The sequence below is a fragment of the Chironomus tepperi genome, unplaced genomic scaffold, assembly GCF_022539635.2.
Source record: "Chironomus tepperi strain 1889 unplaced genomic scaffold, CSIRO-AGI_Ctep_v1 contig_68, whole genome shotgun sequence".
In the NCBI taxonomy this organism is placed as follows: domain Eukaryota; kingdom Metazoa; phylum Arthropoda; class Insecta; order Diptera; family Chironomidae; genus Chironomus; species Chironomus tepperi.
The window spans coordinates 2009486-2032298 of NW_027226190.1; the positions used below are offsets into that span (position 1 = coordinate 2009486).

The 22813-nt window shown below is 31.0% G+C and overlaps 1 protein-coding gene across 1 annotated transcript; it reads left to right on the top strand.

The window, feature by feature from the left end:
* Positions 1-1846: 1846 nt before the first annotated feature.
* On the top strand, positions 1847-22783 carry LOC139100802 (sodium-dependent nutrient amino acid transporter 1-like). The gene is made up of 6 exons (XM_070653547.1): positions 1847-2234; positions 4310-5011; positions 8639-9046; positions 19831-20199; positions 20259-20404; positions 20471-22783. Exons 2-6 carry the CDS (start codon positions 4976-4978, stop codon positions 22443-22445), a joined length of 2934 nt encoding a protein of 977 aa, XP_070509648.1. The 5' UTR covers positions 1847-2234; positions 4310-4975; the 3' UTR covers positions 22446-22783.
* Positions 22784-22813: the final 30 nt, after the last annotated feature.

Sequence of the window (22813 nt, forward strand, 5' to 3'; positions counted from 1 at the left end):
CATGCTGATCAATATTTCCATCCTCATCATTTATATACTCATTCTTGATGCATAATACGAATATGAGATGAATAAAAATTATTCATATGGGCTAAAGAAAACAAACGATTTAATGCACTGCACTTAAAAAAAAATATGTAAAACTGATGAATTATTTCGAGAAACGAGATAAATGATGTAAATGTATTCGATTGAGAATATTTGAGAATAATAAAAAAGTAATAATTAAATTGTATCAATGAAATGAAAAAAAATTACAAAAACGTGTGGTAATATAAATGTAGCATAGAATATAAGAGAAATTTGCAACTTATTTTCACTCATCAAATTTTCAAACAAAAAAATATATATGTATACAAAATAGATACAAAAAAAAGCTGGCCTAAGGAACCATTTAACTTACTTATTTCTTTTTGATACCTTCCATTTAAGATACTAATTATCTAATTACACTCAATATATACAATTTTCCAACAAATGGAATTACTTTTATATTTTTTTCTTGAAGATTTTTTATTTCCTTTTTAAAACTCATTCTTACAATCAATATACACTATTAGAATTCACTGTTTAAATGGTCTAACTAATAAAATGAAAAATCTTCATGATTTAAACAGTTACAAAGAGTTGGAAAATCCAAAAAATCGTTCAATAAATAAATGGTAATTGTTAAATGTTAAAAAGCTACAAAAAAAATTGTTTTAATTTCTTTGTTTTTCAGCTTAGATTAGGGGTAATTTCCTAATGACGTCCAACGTTTTTTGTAGGGTTCAGCCAAGATCTACAGGCCTGTGTTTTGAATACGCAGACCTGAATTTCCAGCGTTTTGGATGGTTTGATTGTGTACGGAAGGCACAGAAAAGTTTTGAGATGGCTTAAGTGTGTAGAGTAGGCACAGAAAAGTTTTTGCTGTTTATCATATAGCACACAGCAGTTCGCACAAATAAAATTTTAATTCACAAAAATTTTATGATCACTTGTTAATTGAATGAATCATTTTTTTCACAAAATTTTCGGAATGTGGACGTGTGAATCATGTCTATGCTTTATTATTTCATCATACTTCCGTATTGCGTGACACATGCATCACATATTGATAAAATTTTGTTTTTGGACAATGAACATGAATTCCTCAGCAATTGAAATTTTTGATTTTTTTCAGCTGATATCATCATTTTTATGCTAACAAAAAATTGATATGATGTTGCTGAGTTTTTAGCATATAAAGCCATGAAACCGCCAAAAAGATACATATGGTAACAATAATTTTGTTTCTATCTCAACTGTATGATATGCGATGAATAAGAATTTATGATAAGGATGGCATTCATTCACATAACAATGTTGATATTCCAAGAAGGTAAAAATGGCATGCAAACAATATTACATTATACATAAGACTTCGGGAATCATTTTTCAAGATTTTTTTAAAAATACATTACCCTGGATTTAAAGAATTTAGTGATACCCAGATTGATAAACATGATTTTTTTAAGAAATCGATAGGCTTCAAATGATGAAAATTTCTTCAGAGAATTTCTAATTTTATGTGGATTTAGACATGACAGAAATGAGTTGAATATTTTTTGCGACATTTTAGACAAAATATAACATTTTCAGCATCTTACGAAATCACATTGGACCATAATATTCTCAAAAACAAGAATTAATGCTGCAATCTTAAAAACTCAACATCATAGAAAACATTGAACAACATCAAACATTCGACAAAAGCGCCCTCTGATTGTGAGAGAAAAGCTCTCTCTCATAATTTTCTCTCTGAGCGAGCTTTTTTCATTCAGCTAATTTATAAATAAATTTTTTCTCAACAGTTGTTTCGTGAATTCCATCGGAAGCGGTTCCATTAAGTTTTTGATCGCAAATTATCATTAGTATCTACTTGTTAATTATCAATTGCTCGAATTTACCAGAATATAGTGCTGTCTAGTGAGAAAATATTAAAATATTCTAAGTTTAAGAGAATAAAGTTAATAAAAATATTTGCGGTTAAGTCAGTTGATTATTATGCTGCATCTTCCTTCGATTTATGCTGCACTTTAATGTTGTGTGAGAGAAAAATAATCAAGAAATATGAATCAGTGCGAAAGTGAAAATAATAAATAAAAGAGAAGTGCAAAAGATAAGAAAATATTTACAAAAGTGCAGCAATAACATCCAGTGAGTCAATAATAGTGAAAATACAGCAATTGCACAAGGATTTATTCGTTAAAAATGTAAGTCATTGTGTTATGAGAATTTTTATTCATTTCTTAACTCATTTTACGTTTTTGTTTCTACCTGTTTCAAATGTCTGTACAAGTGAATTTTTTTCATTTTGTTTCTTATCCTTCTCATATTTATTAATGAAATTCACTGCTGTTTTGTTCATGTTCTCAAGTGAATCAATAAAAAAAAATATGAAAAACACATACAGAAGTAAATATAATTTAAAATGAGCTAGCTAGTTCGTCTCGAATAAAAATAACGAGAATAATAGTATTAATAAAGTAACCGTAGACATTGCGTGACGACTCGAGGGCACTTTTAATAAACTTTGGTATTTCTAGAACATGAATTCCTTCCTCCTTTTTTGTTCTCCTTGTGTAATACCCTAACTTTCTTCCATAAAATCAATAGTACTTAAAGAATATGATTCTTTACTACCTTCCGCGAAGGAAGCTGTAATTTATAGATAGATATCACTACTGTAAATGATCTGTAATTTTGGGATTGCTTGCCATGATTTTTATTATAATTACCTAATGGATTTTATTGACGAGCCGTCTTTTCTACTTTAGGGATAATTTTATTATAATGTGATTCGTGGATGTCAGAGATCAGATGAGCAGTTTAAGATACCTCAGGTTAATTGCGAATATTTAAATAAGCTGCATCTTCTTTAGAATGTCAGGGTTGCTATGGTAAAAAGGAGACTATTAAGCAAATCTGATCCCTAAGACTTAAACTGTAGGATGAACTTAAAAAACGAATAAGTACACAAATTATTGTGCTTATTTCAAGTTTGTCCTTTAAAGACATCCAATTAATGGAGAAGATGTAAACAGTGACAACAAAATTTCATGCATGGATTACTAAAATTAATTAGGTTGATGTAAATGAGTGTAAAAGCACTTGTTTTGTTCGTGTAAAAGATACTTGAGTTAGCGTATAAATAGAATGTAATTACGCAAATTTATTAATTGGATATTTAGTAAAACATCATGTAAATCCCCACATCATGTAAAATGTATTCAGGATTTTCCAAAAAGACCTTAAAGTTTTGAGACTGTTCGGAGAAAAAAAAATTATTTAATTATTATTCATTGGAATTCTTTCTAAGCTAGCTTTGCATCAATTTTCTCACGAATCTCTCATTCGGTATACTTGAGAATCACACGTGTAGTACAAAAACAATTATTTAGTCAGCTTTATTGCGACTTAATGAAAAAAGTGTTTTTCATGCTCAATCAATATTTGAGTTGTGGTCAAAAAATTGATTTTCATACACTCCAAAATAATTATTTTTCCTCTTTGCCCTGATTAATATTCATATTATTTTGTGTCAAAATAAATTTGAATTGGTCTTGAATAAATCACGTGTCGAAATTATTCTGCACTGACTACTTCAAAAACGATAAAAAAATATTTCTCGGTATTTTTCAAGAGTCGATTCGGTTCAACAATCGTCAGTGATGAGTTCTTATTTCCTCAGTTGACTGACTTTTCTTTACATTTTTCAAATGTTTCGTGTCTTTTCTGCGTATTTTTTTTTTCCAACCCTCCAATATGCCTTTCTGATTTTTCCACACATATGAATTCCTCTGCATAAAATTCTCTGAAGCATATCATCATTATTGTATTAACAACGTGGTTTCTAGTTTTCAAGAACCTTTCTCACATTGAATAGACATTTTTACATGTACATAAATTCTGGTTTTTTATTAGCCCTTGAACTTTTGCTTCTTTTTGTGGTTTTACCTTACTGCACATTAAATATTGTAATAAAAATGGAAATGGGGAATTGATTTCTCGTAAAACTCAGGAACTATTTTGGTTTAGAAACTTTAGTAAATCTTAGGATTAAAATAAATCCGTTGGATTAAAAGTTGCATTTAAAGCTGATTTCATCAACTTTATCAAAATATTAGGACACACAATTGTTTAATAGCTGCCAATTTCCAGCACTAAATAAAACTCCCCGACATACCAGTGTGAAACAATAGAAAATATTTGCAGATAATAAATCATTGCATAAATCTGGTTTTGTCAAGCAAATAAATATTTATTACTCTTATTTGTTTCATTGCAGATAAATCAATATCAATAGACGACCGACCTCAATGTGAATGAAAGTATTATTAACTATTTTCAGCAAATCCTATGAATGTGACATAACACTTGTCATGTGAGGTTCACATAATAAATAAAAAAATACAAAGTCAAGATTAACGATTGACGGAAGAGTCGGATGATTAGAATCAAAAGCGGAAAGAATCATCGCATAAACAAAAATTTACGTGAGAAAATTAAAACAAGTGAAAATTATGAGAGGAAAAACTGATGATGATGAAATCTTAACTTAGTTGATTAATGTTTAAAGTAACAACAACAGAATCAGTAACATCATCTTGTGTTTTTATAAAAATTTAAGCAATAACGTGGAAGTATATCAGGCTTGCTTGTTCATAGTGTCAAGTGAACATTTTCTATGTTATTTCATGGAAAGTGAATATAATTCAAATGAAAAAAAGATCAACGAACCGGCCTGAAGATGTTTATTAAAAATAAGTAATAAGTTTTGTGGAAGTAATTGAGTGTAAAAATAAAATAATTCATTGTTATTCATGTTCAATTAAGCAAGTTGAACGATGATTATAAAAATTGCGTAAACTGAAATTGACAAGTGAATTTGAAAGATTTATTTAGTGAAAAGATTACCACATCAAACCAGCAACGCAAAGCATTTGACGCCAAAATGGGACAGAGAAAGAATCGTGAATCGAAACCTTCGGTAAGCTCTTCCTAAAACTTGTATAATTAATTAACTAATATGTTGTCAATCCTCTTCGTTGATAATTAAATGACAATATTCTACACTATAGATAGCACGTGTCGTGCATAAAGTGGTTTTGGAGATAAATTAAATGATTGTTGTTGCATAATGATTTTCAGATGTAGTCTCAACTATTTTTATTATTTATCAATTCTCCATTTGTTTTCGTTTAAAGCATCAATCGGCAATCAATTATTCTCATCTCTAAACGAGTCTTGGCAATGTGCTTCAATTTGCCAATGCTTTAAATGGAAAGAAAATCAATTCGTGTCTAAAATATAAAAATTCAATTGAAACAAATTTCCCTTTCAATAAAGAAAAAAATGTTCACAGATTGTTTTCCAACACGCAATTTGATTAGATTTAATTAATACATACAATGAATTTGCATGCGTTTGAATTTATTATTATAGCTTGCTATTTTGATACCATCAATTTATGCAAATTTCCTTTTCCGATGTGTTCAACAAACAATGAGAAATGCAATTTTGTACATTCACATGTAAAGTTGAAGGTCCCCTTGTCATAATCCATCTTTACCTTAATTCCTTTTTATAATCCATTCTAACTTAATTAAATTTAATTTCACATTTATCGGGTTTAAAAGCTTTCGTACTTTTCACATGACCTGATTAACTCAATTCATTTCCATCTTTTTAATACTTCTATCTTATTCCAATTACTCAATTCAATAATGCATTTTAAATTGCGTTCCTTCACTTTCTCTCAATCGTGCAAAAACATAAAATAAAATAAAAAGAATTGTAAAAGAAATTTTCACTAAAGTCACATCTTTATGACACGAATGAAACCTGTTAAGACAAGGTCGAAATGAGAAGATTTGCATAAATTATGACGTACATTAAATGTGTGACTTGAGGCTGTCCACAAAACTCGAGTTTTTTATTTGGTGCAAATGAGTTTGTTGTATGAAATTTGATCTATTAATTGCTGATTAATTTGTATTAAGTTACCGGATATTCCATTATATTCTTATTGATCATGAAGTTCCCCTTGTTAGTTCCTTAATTTCAAGTATCACATGTGTTCCTTTATGTAGATTAATACATGTCAGCTGAAACGTGAAAGAAAGTAAAATGAAAAGGAAGTAGAAATAACACAGAAAACCAGTTCGATATGTGCTATCAAACAGAATAATGACTGCTGATATCGATGAGGTTGAAAAGTGAGAGATGTTAAAATAATAAGTAGAATTAAGACCTGAAATGAACTAGTTTTCGTCTTGCTTCACTTTCTCACCGATTTTCAATCTCCATTATTCTAGTTCCTCATTGTAGCTGCAATTCTATTATTTCTGTTAGCCAGATTAAGCAATGGAATAAAGTTGGATGTGTCAACTTTGACTAGCTTAATAGATTGCAATTAAGTATTCACCTGCCTCAACAAAGTTATTCAACTAAAAAAGTAAATAATAAGAAAAGTTTATAAAAACTGTTAATTAAAAACTTTAGTGAACCAAATCATTTGGACTCAACTATGTGCTTTAAAACTTCACGCAATTCCTATGCAGCAACTGTTGTTGCTTAAAATTTAAAACTTTTTTCTTTCAAAACATTTAAGGCGAATTTATTCAGAATTCTGAAAAAATCTTTGACGTAAAAGCATTGCGTAGGATTCTCATTCTATTTTCTAGACTCAAAGGTCTACGTGCGTAGCACGATTGAAAAACAGATTTTTATTTTCCTTTTTCTAAATTCGAGAAATTGAAGGTCACGAACGATAAACGAGAATGTTCTCATTGAACTGAATACAAAAAATCATTTTCGAGGTTGTCGCATCCATTTTTTATGAGTTCCTTTGCATTCCCCAAGTTCATGTTCTTTTATTGAAGCCGAATGTACTGACATGGTTGTAAAAAAAAATCGATAAAATTAAGTAAATAATTTGGCAAATAAAGTGGGTTACTATGCTTATAATGACAGCAACCATTACTTTAATTAACCTGATAACTTCAATGGCATAGCTTCATTCATGTCTTGAAAGTTTTTGTTGTTGTTATGATATCTTCAACTTATTCAATAGAATTACTGTGTGTGGTATGAGTAAACTTTTAAGCACTTATCGTACGACAACATTGGAAGTCAATGTCAGAATAAAAATATCTATCGCGAAAGCGAAGGTCGGGAAACTTTTTATGAATGAGAAATTAAATGTTCGAATAATTCTATTAGGAATAAGAAAGAGTTCTTTATACTTTTCATCGGTAGCCATCTGTAGATGATGCTTACATTGCACAGTCCATAAGCATCACGTTTTTGGTTGGTGTAGGTCTTTGAACTAGATGACGTGAGTAATGCACAGTTGAATGGTCGATGAAGTAGTAAGGAAAAAGCCACAAAAGTTAACAATTACTTTGGTTTACCAACGTATAGACATGGAGAGAATCAGCGAAGAATATCAAATGATTAAAGATAATAAAAAGTTGGCAACGTTGTTTGATTTTTATCAAGTGTTAAATGATTCAATGCAATGTCAATCACAATTTGAGTTCAATATATAGACATGACTTCTCATTAATCTCAACATAAGCCTCTTTGATACTGTGTCATTAATTTAAATACAGTTACACCTTACCCATGACGTTGTGACCTCAGATTGTTGACTTAATTGTATGTTGATATGTGTTTGAACAATTGTTTCCAGTAACTGCTTAATTGTTGTTCGAAGCAGTTGTCATGCATAAATGAGTCTCCTTTATTTTCGTCCATAACTGTTCTTCCTTTATTTATATTGAATTATTTACCGCGAAACTTTGCTGAGATCTTTAAGAGTAACACTTTTTAAGCTTCATGTGATGTGATGTGATAAATAAGTCATACAAATAATAAAGTTTCGTGTTTAAATATTTGTTCATGTGGAGATGAAAGATAGACGAGGATACATATGAAATGAATAAGCAAATGTAGCTTCTGAATATTAACGCGAAAGTATTAAATGCAATGTTGTTGATGAGTAATATAAACTCGAGACATTCAATGCTGTTGATGTTGTGGTTTATTTTCATAAACTTTTAGGAAATCCTTCACTGTTTCGTTCTATGGAAATTTGTCGTGTGAAGTCTCTGTATGGAATTTTATCTTATCAAAAATAAACAAAAAATGGCATCAAGTAATAAGAACATTTAAGCAAATAAATCATGCTTACTGTGTAGAAACAAAGAAATGAGAATCACATGCAGTTCCTTGCCATTGTTCTTAAAAGTTTTCAATTTTTCATTTGTGCGACATCACGAAAGTTGTGTTTGGAAGCAATAAATAATAAAATGGAAGCATTGTAAACTTGAAAAATCTCAGTAAGAAGCTATTAATGACTGTATTCGAGACATTCCAAAATGCTTGTAATGCGCTCAAATATGTCACTTGAATATTTTATCGCTTCTGAATTTCCGTCCAACCTTAAAGAATTTTTATTATTTTGTTTTATTTTTATCGTCATTCGAGAATGCTTTTAGCATTTGTTGAAATATTCTCGGAATTTTGATAATCCTATTAAGAATTTTTCTACTTAATTCTATCAAAAAACATTCTAGATGATTAATGAAATTATTTTTATTTTCCCTTACAGATTACTAGTGTAACATCAATGTCCTTTCTAACACAACAAAATCTCACATTTCATCGATTTTCGGACGGAACAATATCAAACGATGGAAAGAAGAATCCTCTCAATAATCCTGAATTATTGCCAGACACTCAAACACAATCAATATGGACAACAAATGCCTCACTAGACTATAATGCAACAAATAATCATCCACAAATGAATGAGAGTGCCACATCAACAACGAAAATTCTTCCATCAACAATTGATGAGTCAATTGACAAGAATGATGGAGTCAAACGATATTCTGCGTATTCTATTGGCAATAATTCAACATATAGCAGTACTGTAGGTAACAATACAACGCATACTGGATCAACAATGAAACTTATTCAAGTAAAGAAAGATGAGGCTGACAGTTCGAGTAAACAGGTGAGTTGCACGTGCTAATTTTTCCTACCTTGAAAACTTCTTTTTGAGCTAAGATTTACGCAACAATAACAAAATACTTAAATTAAGCAAATTTGCAAAATAATTTATGGCAATAAGAAATCCTCAGAATGTTATTCACATAATTTTAATTAGCAGTAAATCCTATTAGACAGATTATACCCTAAAGAATTATACTGTACATGAGTGTTGATGTAGAACGTATTAGGTATTAGTTAATTAGTCCGTGTAGACATTTATTAAAGGTTTAAAGACAAAATTCCTTTATGAAGCAAGCAAAAGTTATTAAAATTACATTAAAATTTTACTTACACTCAATTAGTTAAATTGTTTTACAATGAATGTGCTACTGGAATCGAAAATTGGATACAATTATGTCACAACGATCCATTCAAACATGAATGGCAATGAATTTAAGGCAATTATAATCAAATTTTAAGTGATAATTATTTAATTCATTAAAATTTGTCACGAGGATGCTTTTCATTTTGTGTCATCAAACAATGCTGTATAATTTCATTAATTATATTTAATTGAAAAGTGTCAGGCACAAAATCAAGGCAATTGTTAGCGTATGAAGAGAATCTCGTCTATAATTTCATGCAGAGTAGCAATTTTGTGCTCAATTGATTACCAATTCGAATTTTTTAATGAGATTTTCAACGTGTGTGTGCTGTTATGTTCATGATGGTGCCTTAATTGCTTTCAAATTAGCAACGTAGATCTTATCGCCCCTATAAATCAGAATTTTTCATTTTTCATAGCACGATTTATGACAGGAAATTCGATTTTCGCATTTATCGACAGGAAGAATTTTCAGAAATTGGATTTTTGTGCGAAATCATCAAATACCTTTGAAATATTTCCTGTATTGATTCCTCATCAATCAATTTTAATGTTGTGTTAATTTATTATAATTTAAGAACATGTTGAATTGCTTACAACCTGACTCATCTTTATGATTCCACTTAAAAGATTACATTTATTTATTTTGCGATTGATGATGTGACCATCGGAGAATTCCATTCGATGTTTAATTCCTGTTAAATTCATTTAGCATCATTACCCGTTGAAAACATTTAAATAATAATCGGTTGTTCGGCAACAGCAATAACTGCTGAAAAATTATCAACAACAGCACAATACACACAAAATTTACTGCCTCACGTTTTATATTTCTTCTCAATTAATATTCGTGTATAGAACATTCTGACTTGTAATTTTTATTATCTGATTGCAAAATTATCATGAAAAAGTCAGTAATTACATTTTTATGGACAAAATGGAAAATTTTCATGCGGAAATAACTGAAATTAACCTTTAATTGTTATTTCTTTCCGTCTATTTACCATTCAAAGTGACTTTCAATACGTCAAAATCCAACTTTGTACTATCTTAAAGGCTGAATATTAATTTTGGATACGAGGATAAATAACATTGACGATATTCACGTTGGGAATTTCAATTTACAACCTGTTTCTATCGTCTGCAAAAAAGTAAATATCCAAGTCATCAGCAAAAAAATTCCTACATGCTTAACGTATTCAATTACGTCATTATTTAGCGGAATATATTCATATTCATAGCCGTTGCTGCTCTCTCATTTTCCAGCTCATCGCGCTCGTTTTACTTCACGTTGAGTTTTCGATTGAATTGTAAGCTCTGTTTGATGTCATAACTACAAAAAAATAACAACTTGCTAATCGCTTTTTAGTTGTGACTCTCAAAAAAATGAAACGAGATGTTTTCTAAACAAGATTCACTGTTGATGCCACTCCAATTTTCCTCTGCATGTGATTTATTTGATGATGAGTGCTCTATTAGAAATCAAATGAAATGAACGGAACTTGTCTCAATTGTAAATAATGGTAAAGCAAAAATTGTATTCATTTCATTTATTTGACATCAATTTTTTCGGTCATACACATGAATACAGTGCTCATGCATGAATAGTCAATAAATTTTAATATTAAACTTTTTCAATATATTTCCACTTACACAAAGAAAACTTGCACAAACTAGACAAATTGTAACTTTATTTTTGGTACAAAATGCTCATGTAGAACTGAATGTAATCCTTTTCTAAGGACAGTACCCTAACTCTTTTATTCTCGAGGTTGCATGGATTGCAAATTTATTTTTGTTGTTCTTTCTGCTCGAAAATTTTCCGGTTTTCTTTGTTTGATCAATAGAACATACATTGCAGTATGAAAAGAGACATTAAAGTTTATTAAAGTTCCATTTCCAATCGTTCATGTTCCCTTGAAAATTCTGACGAACGGAAAAATCATTAAATTCACCCTTTTTGAATCGTTTGAGGAAAATTTTGTATGAAAAATTGGTAATGTGAGAAAGATGAAGAGCACTCAATATAATGAATTTGTCTGTGTTATTACCTTCGATGGAAATGAAATTTGAGTTAGGAAATTTCCATGACATCAAAATGAGATTTAAGCCTTATTTTCATTCTACTGCTAATTTTGTCTTTATTTTATTTATTAGAGTATGAACAAACAAAGTATAGCAATTGACTTGCCAGGAAATAAGAAAACTTTTGAGACGGTTCGAAGGGAATAAAAACTAACATGAGAAGTGAATTTGAAAAGTTTGAGGAATATGAAGAAGTGCGAGATTGTGGAAATGATATAGAAAATAATGAAATGATTGTTATGTATGAATAGATCATCTGTTACTCTATAATTGAGAGTGTTGGCTACTTATTTCTGACCAATTTTACTTACCTGTGCTGCTAACAGTAATTGTAACGTTCTATTCGTTATTCATTTACCTAACACAGCACATTCCCAATTCATTATCGCACATAATGATGCCAAAATCAAAAATTAGAATAATTGACTTGATATCCAACATACAACAAATACTCATGCATTCAATCACTTCAATTTACGGCTCGAGAAACTTTACGTGCTTCATCATGATTTGATTTTTCATTTTAACTTGCTTGCGGTTTCCTCAATTTTAACATTTCTGAGTGTATGGATGAATTGAATTGGAAATTTTAAACTTGAGAATTCTTATCAAATTACAGAACAGCATTTTTCCTCAATATGAACTCGACTCTAATTTTGTGTACTTTGTGTAAAGTTCTCGAATAAAAATTTAACGCATTTCTGTCGAGGAAAATCAATTTCACGCGCGTTTCAGACTTAAAACAACGAAAATATCCAAACATGAAGAGCAAAAAATTCAATTGTTTGTGCTCACAAACGTGCTTCATACAAAACTTGTGATTATTTTCAATACAAATTGTCACACATTAACTCAATTTTACTGTATCTGTATAGAAAATGAATAAATAATATTAAATTCTGACATTGACAATGAAATTGTCTGTCCAAGGTTGATAAGAGGAATTAAATATTCAATTCCGAATGTAAATCTCATTTAATTAGTCTCAACACTTGCTACATTAATCAACTTGAGTCAGCACTTCATTTATTATGTTGCAAGATTTTCATTATTAATATCCCATCACTCAATTCAATATCCCCTTAAGTACCTTTGTCAGACATCCACAAACCTCGAGTTCAATGCTCGTCCAATTCATCCATCCAACTTTGTCTAACATCAGAAATTTGAATTTTTTATGAAAATTCTCACAATTCAGTTCCATTGTACTTATTGCACCATATTTTAATGTGCTTGTACAGGCCATAAAAATGAAATGGAGCAAAAATTGTGTCAAATTCGGTTCATGATTGTTTTCAGTAATTGTTCCACATTTTGTTCCAACAATTGACAGCTTGCATTAATTAAATGCAAAATAAGATGTTGATTTTTGTTTTAGACAAAAAAAAGTTTTGAGGAGAAGCTCTGTGAAGGATGGCAGTAATTTGCTGATTCACATCTTGTGGGATTTTGTGCTGATTTGAATTGAACATCCAAGCCCATAAAATTAAAAAAGTATGTGTGTGTGCATTACTGAACCTTGGGAACCTTAAAAGACAATTGAAGACAATATTTTTAGCAGCTATTATGTCATCTGAAACACCTTTAGAAATGCATGCTCAAGCATCTATTTAAACACCCATTGTCTACGCTTCTGAGCATTTTTTTCTAACGCAATTGTACTGAGTATGGCAAATACTGTTCAGAATGAATAAATTGAATAGAAGTAGAATTTAAAATTAATGACGATGATTTAGCTAAAAATAGAGAATCAAATGTGATCAAAGTTTAACAGATGCAAATTAAAACAACGTTCGCAAGGTACAATAAGTCACAATAATCCTCATCATTATGATTATCAGTGTCGGTATTTCTTTTTGTAGTTCTTTCTTGCTCAAGACTCGTGTGTCAATTGTTATGGATATTCTATTGTGGTTGCTAACGAAACGAGCATAGCATTAGTTAATGTTGATGATCTTGATGGTTTTAAGGCACGAATTAAACTTTTATTAGCAAAACGAAACACAGCGCTGTGGCTAAGTTTTGATGACAGAAGCAATAAAACGAAGCAAGTTGGTCACCAAAACAAAAGCGGAAATTGAAATGTTTGTCACATGAGTAAACTTTACATGATATTATTATTTAATATTTGCAAAAAGCTTGAATATCAATAACAGCACTGGATGGTGATTGAGTAAGCGGAAAAAAATGTTAATTTGTCGCTTTAGTGCGAGACGCATAAAAATTATGTGTGAATATTTAAAAAAGTTAAGCATTTTATCATCTCGTTTGCTGTGACTTGATATGCTTTGCGAAAGACTGAATTATCATCATATCTTTTGAAATCAAATCATATGCTATTGATGCAATTCCTCTCACTGTATCTTACGTGAAAATTAGTTTATCTATCAATTACGTCACAATTCGACGTTAATGTGTAAATAAAAGATTATACCTAATTGAAGTTATTTGTGAATGATGAAGTCGGAACATGCAAGAAAATGTAAAGTCGACAATGAACGCCTCAAATGTAAAGTAACAGAAACATTTGTGAGGTTTTCGAGCACAAAATACTGACTTACTCAATATTTCTCATTTTTATAAAGTCTCAGAAGTCAGAGAAGCGAATGTGAATAAATTTTCAAGTGACTGAACTTATTAAGAACTTTAATTAACATTTCTTCCTACTCATGCCAAATAATATTACACAATGTTCTTAGCTTCATGCATCTATGACTCGTGTTTACCATAAAATGCAGCATATGTTCTTACAATTTAAGAACCAAATATGGGTCTCGGCATAATAAGCAGAACAAAGGCAGATCTTCCTGTATTATCTTCAATTATCACTAAAAGTGTGAAATTTCGGTAAAATGTTAAAGAGACGAGATGATGCAATGAGTTGTAAAGCTCAGATATGATGTTTGGTATGAAATCTGCATAATAAATATTCATAAAACACGCTTGAATAGCTGACGAATTTGACACAATGACATTTGCTTGTTGCTTCATGTTAACGAATTTTTCTCATACATGATTTCAATCCACCTGACTTGAGGCTTCATCATGAATTACGAAATGAATGCGTTTGAATCTTTATTTTTTATTGCTGCGTTCTTCCTTTTTCTCCTTGTTTACTTAAATTTCATTTAAAATTTTGTGTACGTGAGTGTGTGCTGAATGTTTTCAGTCGTGGGATGAATTTTTCAAATGAATTCTCATGTGAAATGCTGAAAGGAAGCAATGATGAGCATCAATCAACAACTCATATGGCATTTCTTTTGGTATAGCATTTTCTACCTGCTTCATTTTGCTTCCACACATCAATTGAATCTCATTTTGAAAGTGAAATCTTTTTGGATATGCCAAAAATTATTGACAAGTAAATTATCGGATTGCATCACAATCTGTGGTGCTTCTTCCGGTACAATCTTGTGTTTTTCACTTAATGAAGGTCATTGTTGCAACTGCTGACTTTGATTTCGACAAAAAGTGATCATTAAGCTGCTGCAGAATATCACATTTCAAAATAAACAACAGAACATCCTCAATATGCCGCAAGGTTTCCTTCATTCTCTCCATAAAAACCGCACACATGGAAATAATTTAAAAGTTTCAGTGAGTTTCTCTCATTCTGCATTTCTGTTGTCTTTACTTCTCTCATTCTTCTTCACTGTTTACTTTATGCTCACAACATTTTCAGTCTTGACTAGTTGCTTCAATGGACGAGATCGCTTTGTAAGACTGAAGTCAAATTCATAGTTTTCGGATATTCGGTGTGGCTTTTGCATAAATTTTCGCGGGTTCATGTTAAAAGTGATAAGAAAATGTTGGAAGTGACTGAAAATGAGAAATACTAGACTGAACTGTCTTTGATGGTATTTAAAGTGAATTGATTTGCTATGCAAATTGCTTATGACCAATATTTTAGTGAAGAAATAATGAAAATTGATGTCATTTTGATAGTTCCAATTGTGATTTACTGTTAGTCATTCAAAATTGGTCACTCATATGTTGAATGCATTTGAATAGCCACACATAGCTATAATATTAAGCTTCAAATGATTCCATTTATAGAAATTCTTCCGACTTAATTTGAAGTGGATTGAAGGAAAACAAAGAAGAAAGTTTTGTGGATGTAGAAAAAAATGTCAAATCATAAATTTTGATTCTTCATGCTATGTTATGTCTAATTTAAGATTCATTCTTACCAACACAAATTTAACGGATTTTAAATGACCATCATCAGCATAAAACTTGGATTTCCATCATAAGTCACACTTTGTGCCTGTTTGTTTTGTTCATTACCTCGTCAGACTTCTTCATCGTCAACGATTATTGCTTATTAAATGAAAATTGACAGCAAATATTTGTATCGTGTGCTGTTTTTATGAAAATTGAGCTTGCAAACTTTTCAATTTTTGCTGCTGTCGTTGAGCATGTCTGAAAAGTTTTCATTTTCCTCCTTCAAGTGCTAAATGTAATCGAACGAATTTTCGTCACTGCTTTATAAATATCAAATTTATTTTTACAATGTGTTCAAATTCATCAAAATAAAATTGTTATGCTTGCAATCATTACAATTGACAATTGTGCTTCTGTCAACAACTTTGTGATTACTTCCATTTGGATTTATTAAATTGAGTTGAACATGACAAGTTTTAATGATGAAACTTTTCACTTTATTTCACTAAAAATTGAAGAAAATTCCCAGAAAAAGTGAAAAACTGCATGCCTAAGACCTAATCATTCATATACACGGCATGCATCAACGCATTTCATCATTAAAGAATTGAACATAAAAACCTTGAACATCTAATTATTGAAGATGAAGCTGAAGATGCAATAGAGATTAATGAACAAATTTTCACAGAACTTCCATTGAGTTGTGAGAAGTGAGAAGAGCTGCGAATGCATTCGGACATGATTTTCATGCTTTCTTCACATAATTCAATATGTTTGCATAAAATCAATTGACTAAGCAACAAGCATATACATGATTATTTATTGTTTATGTTTATTGGAATTCAATAAAATGTTTATGCTTGATAGAATGAATTTCCCATGTTGCACTTAATGCTGTTCTGTTGTGGATACATATGAATTAATATTGTGAGAATAAAAGTGATAAGAAAAAATGAAAAGAAATAAAATATTTTGAGTGAGAGCAAACTCATGGACTAAGAATGACTATAATGAACTACCATAAAAATAATCAACGGAATGCGCCGAGAATAAATTCAATCTTGGAGCCAACGACAGCTAAATATTTATTGGATTTCCTCTACTACACACGTGAAGATGAACAATTCAAATTTTATAAGAAAGTAAGTCATCTTTGTGTTTATTGCTTAATATCAGCAAGTGTCATTCTGATGTGACTGAACATTAAATTTAATGTGAATTATTTCAATGTCAACATACAGTCATTAAGTCAGTGCTTATTATAATCATAGACCGGCGAAACATTAATATGAAATAGATAATGTGTAATGATGGAAGTTTCTCATCATTTATGATGCTGTGCAAAGAGATTCTCATCATCAAATTTCAGCGATATGAGATGAGAAATAAGATACAAAGTATTTAATGCTATCGAATGCCTAAAAGAAATTGTAAAGAAATGCCTGAGGTAGATAATGAGACATAAGACATGAGAATCTAAGAATCTCAAAAGAAAGAACTTTAGTTCCGCCCATTTTGGAATCATCATCACGCTACGTTCAAGACGAAAATATTCTTAATGACTAGTCGCACTCACGAGCATCATTCATTGCCCAAGCACAAGACATGCAAATTAAAGAGCGCTGTGGAGAGTCCAGGCATCATTTTATTAATTTTTAACGCTCATCGCATTTGTCATGTCTAATTTTATGTTGTTTTATGCTTACTCTCATAAATATTCATAACAATTATCACAATTATTTGTCAAAACAAAGCAGTGGCAATTTATGGATGTAAGGCAGCTGAACAGTCAATTTTAAATGTTAAAATGGTTTAACCTTGACTGCAATTTCTTCTCTTCTTGCTCTTCCTGCATTCCAAAATTTCTGCTTGATTGCTTGTAAAAAGAACAATCCGCAATAAAAGCAGCTGAAAATAAATTAAATCATCGATTCAATTGCCATTCATCATAACTTGCAATTGCCAATTACTCAATTTCTGTACTTCATTCTATTGCTTCAAAATTCATTGAGCTTAGCGTTCCGATGTGCAATTGAGTTTTTACAATGTGAAGCAAAGAATCGCAGCAATAAATTCCATAAATTCTCAATTTCACTTATGTACTTCAAATTCGCGCTGCTGCTTCCATCATTCAAGGTTTTTCTTGCAATTTATGAAACTTTTTTACAACTTTATGTGCGCATTGAATCAAGTAAACTTGAAAGAGGTGTGACTTACGTGAATTGCAAACGATAAACGACCTCGTTCAATTCAGTAATTGATTTAAAGCCTAAATGAAGTGCTTACTGTCCACCTACAAAAATAAAACAAATCAACTTTTTGATGATGCGGAATTAAAACGGCGATAATTGTTTGGTCAAAAATGGAATAAGCAAGTTTTTTGCTTCCATGTTGTCTGTCCGGTGTCGATAACATTTGACTTTTATTGATGTATTCAGCTTCAGTCTCAAGTAGCTGTAAGAAGTTCCAAAAATTATTTTTAAATCTTTTTGTCATCATCGAAATAGAACGGTCATCAACATCATTTATTCCTCATTTTATTTACATTACTCATACTAGTCAGGAACACAATAGTCAACAGCAGCAACAATTGAATTAAAATTTTCGTTATCTCAAGTCTAATAGATGAGATCTTGGACAAAAGAAGAACAATAACGAGATGAGGAGAAGAAAAAGAACTTTTTTATGAGTGGAAGAGATGAATAGAAACGGATTATGATCATATGCAGCATACTCAATACTTATTTACCTTAAGAATTCAATTTGATTCAAATGCCACATCCATAAACTCAACATCTCAATTTCATTTTCTTTTTTCATGCTCATCTCCTTTATTTCTTTGTCCACATAGGGCATGCTGCGATTCTTAATCTACAAAGACATCTCAACTGCTCATTTACTTTCCATTCTTTCAATTCTTCACTTAATGATCAAAATCAAGGGACGATAATTTGTTGATTATTGATGGAACTGATTGTGATTTGAGGAAATGTTGGGATATTCATGTGAGAATTAGTTAGGCTGAATTGTATCATTTAACAAAATTTGTCATAACTTAAATCAAAGTCCGAAAGCTATTAGTGCTTGACTGAAAACAAAAGGGAATCACAATATTCCATAAAGTCTTTGCTGCTGCTCGCTTGATTATGTGATAATAAAATGGAAAGCGCAATGAAAAAGAAAAGAAATAATTTCAATTCTTAAAGAGGCACAGAACAGAAGAGAAGAAGCTTTGTGTCCATAGAAATGTGAGAAATATCGTTCAGAAAGGTAGAATGAAGCAGTAAGTTTATGTCTCATGAAATTCAATAATGTTTAGTGAATTCCTTTCTCTTGTGAGTCTTTATTAAAGAAGCAGAACAATTTGAGTATTCTCATGACATAATTTAGAGAATAAGAAGTCTCGTACCGCTCACTCATTGCCAGTTCTTGCTGTGTGTAGACCTGTTAAGATTAGATTCTTTAACTGTATTTGACTCTTTGCTATTTGCAGTCATCAATATTATTAGAATCGTTCCTTTCTATTCCGTAAATGCGATTTGCTCTGTTCCATTAGACAACACAGAAGAAGATGTAAATGGCACCGAATGCAATTCTTGCAGACATTCTATATTTATTGGATTAAACAACGCACAGTTTAGAACTGTATTTTTATTATCACTTCCGTGCTTCTTTGAAGATAATTTTGAAGACTTAAAATAACAAGCCATTCTGTGCTGTTAATAGGACGTGGCATTTTGAGTGTAATTGAAATTTGATTCTTAACCGCTGAGATTGAATTTCAAATTGTTGCTCGCATAAATGAACAAAAAGTTATGTAAATCATAGAAATAATATTACGCAGCATAAAAGGTATTGAAATCCAGAATGTGCCTTTAATGAATATAAATAGAAAGAGAAACTTGATGCCTTAAAGTACAAGAATCATTAAATAATAATCATGAATCTTTGCATGTAAAAATCCCTTCCAGACTTGAACGATCATCATCCATTCTAGTTTTTTATTGCCATAATTATAAATTTTTGCTAATCTTTTTTTGTTCATCTTTGAATTGCAATTTGCAATTGAGTCAGACAGAAGATCTGTGAGGGAAGCAAAAGTTGCGTGCTCAAAAGTTGCCTTTTCTGAACCTAAGAATAGCTTTTAATTCCATTTCTTCTTCTATTTACAGTCACGATGCTCAATCTTTCGAGGAACAATCTTGTGCTTGTGTATGAATCTGACCTACGCTAATATTGTACGATTTCCACGCGAATTGGAGCGACACGGTGTTGCATTTTTAGTGCCATATTTAATCATAATGTTCATCATCGGTGTGCCAATCGTTTTACTTGAGATGGCTTTAGGCCAATTTCTAGGACAAGGAGCTTCTCATAGCTGGAAATCATCGCCATTTCTTAAAGGAGCTTCTATTGTTGGACGAATAGGTGCTTGGATTGGATGCATTTGGATCTCAATGCACATGTCATTATCGCTCCTGTATATTGGTCAAATTGCATTCTCAGGTGTGCCATTCCGTCAGTGTCCCTCAACAGTTGAAGTAAGTTCTTTCATAAATCCTTTCAATTGGCATTTGTTATTAATATTTCTGATCTTTAGATGTCAGGTTCACATTACACAGAAAGAGGAATTATCGGACAGCTGTGCTTACAGAAGACATTCCTTCGATCAATTAGAGAATCATCCTTGAATTTTGGACTACTTGCTATTGGATTAGTCTTTTTGTGGGTCATTATTATGATGTGGTAAGTTGTCATTTACTTTTAATCGTATCAGTTCTTATTTAACATATAATTCTTAATCATGTACAGCACACACAGCGGTAGAGTGAATCGTCGATCGATAATAATGTTTGGAATAGGAGCAATGGGACTTTTATTATTCCAGCTTGGATGGCAAATTAAGAATACGATTGAGGAAGATAAATTGGAACCAGAATTTTGGCCAATTAATTACAGCATACTTGCACAAAGTTCAACATGGTTTTATGCTTTAATTCAAGTCATTTTATCAACACAAATTGGTATTGGAGCAATTCCAGTGATGACAGGAAAGTTTTTGTACAAAGGAGATGCAATTCGAATGTGCACAGTCTATATGTGCTTCAATTTTCTTACAACGATTCTTGCAACTGCATACTACATGACACCATATAATCAGAACAATAAAATCGACGATATTCCACCGTATCCAGATCTCACAGCAATTACATCAATCTATGATCGTACATTTAATGAACCACACAGCACATACTTAAGAAAACTCATTCCTAGTCTTGCTTATTTGATGATTATTTTTAGTGGAATTATTTCCATTTCTATTGCAATATACACATCATCAAGACTAATGAAACGTCATCCAAACTATATTATGTGCCTTGCTGCATTATGTCTTGCAGTTGGATTCCTTCTTTGTCCTAATTTTATACCTAGCAGATATCTTGATATGAGATGGACTGGATTAGTTATTGTTTGTGCATTGGTATTTGATATTATTTCAATTACATGGATTTATGGCATTAAGGACTTATCAATAGACTTGGAATTTTCAATTGGACGTCCAATAATGAAATTATGGTTGATTTTATGGTCAACAATTCCAATATTACTTGTAGCTATCGTAACATGCTTTATTGTATTTCCAACAAAAGTTCAAATGATAGAACCAATTGTTGATTTAATTCCAAAATGGATTCCAATTGCTATTTGTCTCAGCATAATATTACTTTTTGCAATATATGAAGTGACAAAACAAGTTGATTACAATACATTCAGCATGATCCATGAATCAACAAAAGCAGCAAAAGATTGGGGTCCTGCAGATCCACTTGTAAGACATGCATGGAAGCAATGGAAAACTGTTTGTGACGATACAGGTCAACGAGACTTTACATTGAAACGACGTGGCACAAAAGACTGGACAAGCTCAATTAAAAAGGGACAATATTCACATGCCAAAAGAAACGCAAATTGCATTTCAACACTTAATAATCACAACAAATATGTTGTAAATGGCAAGACACTTCATGCTTCGACAGCATCAATGTCAGGTGGATCAAATTCTCCAAATTATAGTGGCTCAGTCTTTGGTGATTCAGCTATTGAAGAGGATATAAGTTGTGGTGATAAATACTCATCTAATGAACGTGATGGAACTTCAAGGAAATCATCGCAAAGTAATCGAGTCAATAGAAATCAATCTGATGGAAGTCATCATCGACATTATAATCATCATCAAAGAACAATAGCAAATGATGATGATCAAATGATTGGAAATTACCAAAAAGTTCCAATAAGAATCTCAGCAGTCAGCGACCATCCAAAAATCAAGAGAAATTCTTACTTTCAAGCTCAAGAAAATGACGAAATAATCATGACTGATGATTTCAAATCATGTATTGAGATAGTTCCATCAGACTTTTCTGATCTCGCTTTTCCACCACCACCTGCTCAATTTCAAGCACAATCAACGTTCATGAAAAATCCACTATGTCAATTAAGTCACCATAATGAAATCTTTTATGAACCTGAAGATGACGTCGATGAATCTGATGAAATTAATGAAACTCACAACAGATACGAGCAGCAGCAGCAACAACGACAAAGAAATGGACACTTAATTAGCAATATTCACATTAATGGCAGCAATACATTTAGTGACGGAACCATGAGTACTAAAACAACAAAAACATTGTCATCAACTGCCACACACATTCCAAATGACTCATACACCAATAATTGGAGAAAGCTTTCTCGCAATGGTGATGAATTCTCTACAGAATTGTGATTCCCGAATTGTTTTAATAATGAAAAATTGTTTATTATGAACCAATGAAAAGTAAAAGACTTCAAATGATTCAATTGAGATGATTTTGACCACAAAAATAATAAGTATAGTCATAAATGAAAGAAAACAAATACTGAAAAGACTTAACACAAGTCAATTAATGTACTTAATTAATTTCTCCAATCCATTTTGTAAATAAATAAAAGAATAAGTTGAATATTGTTGATTCCAAATATGAAAATAAATTCAGGTAACTTCACGAACAGAAGATTATATAATGCATGTACATAAAATTTAAAATAATAATAAAGAAAAAATTGTTGATCGATCTACAATAATTGTTAATGTATTTCACTTATCTTTACGAA

Bases quoted from the DNA above. Each gene is read 5' to 3' on its own strand.
- LOC139100802 (XM_070653547.1), top strand. From the start codon at position 4,976: ATGGGACAGAGAAAGAATCGTGAATCGAAACCTTCG. The intron at 5,012-8,638 runs GTAAGCTCTTCC...TTTCCCTTACAG, and splicing joins ATCGTGAATCGAAACCTTCG to ATTACTAGTGTAACATCAAT. The intron at 20,200-20,258 runs GTAAGTTCTTTC...TCTGATCTTTAG, and splicing joins AGTGTCCCTCAACAGTTGAA to ATGTCAGGTTCACATTACAC.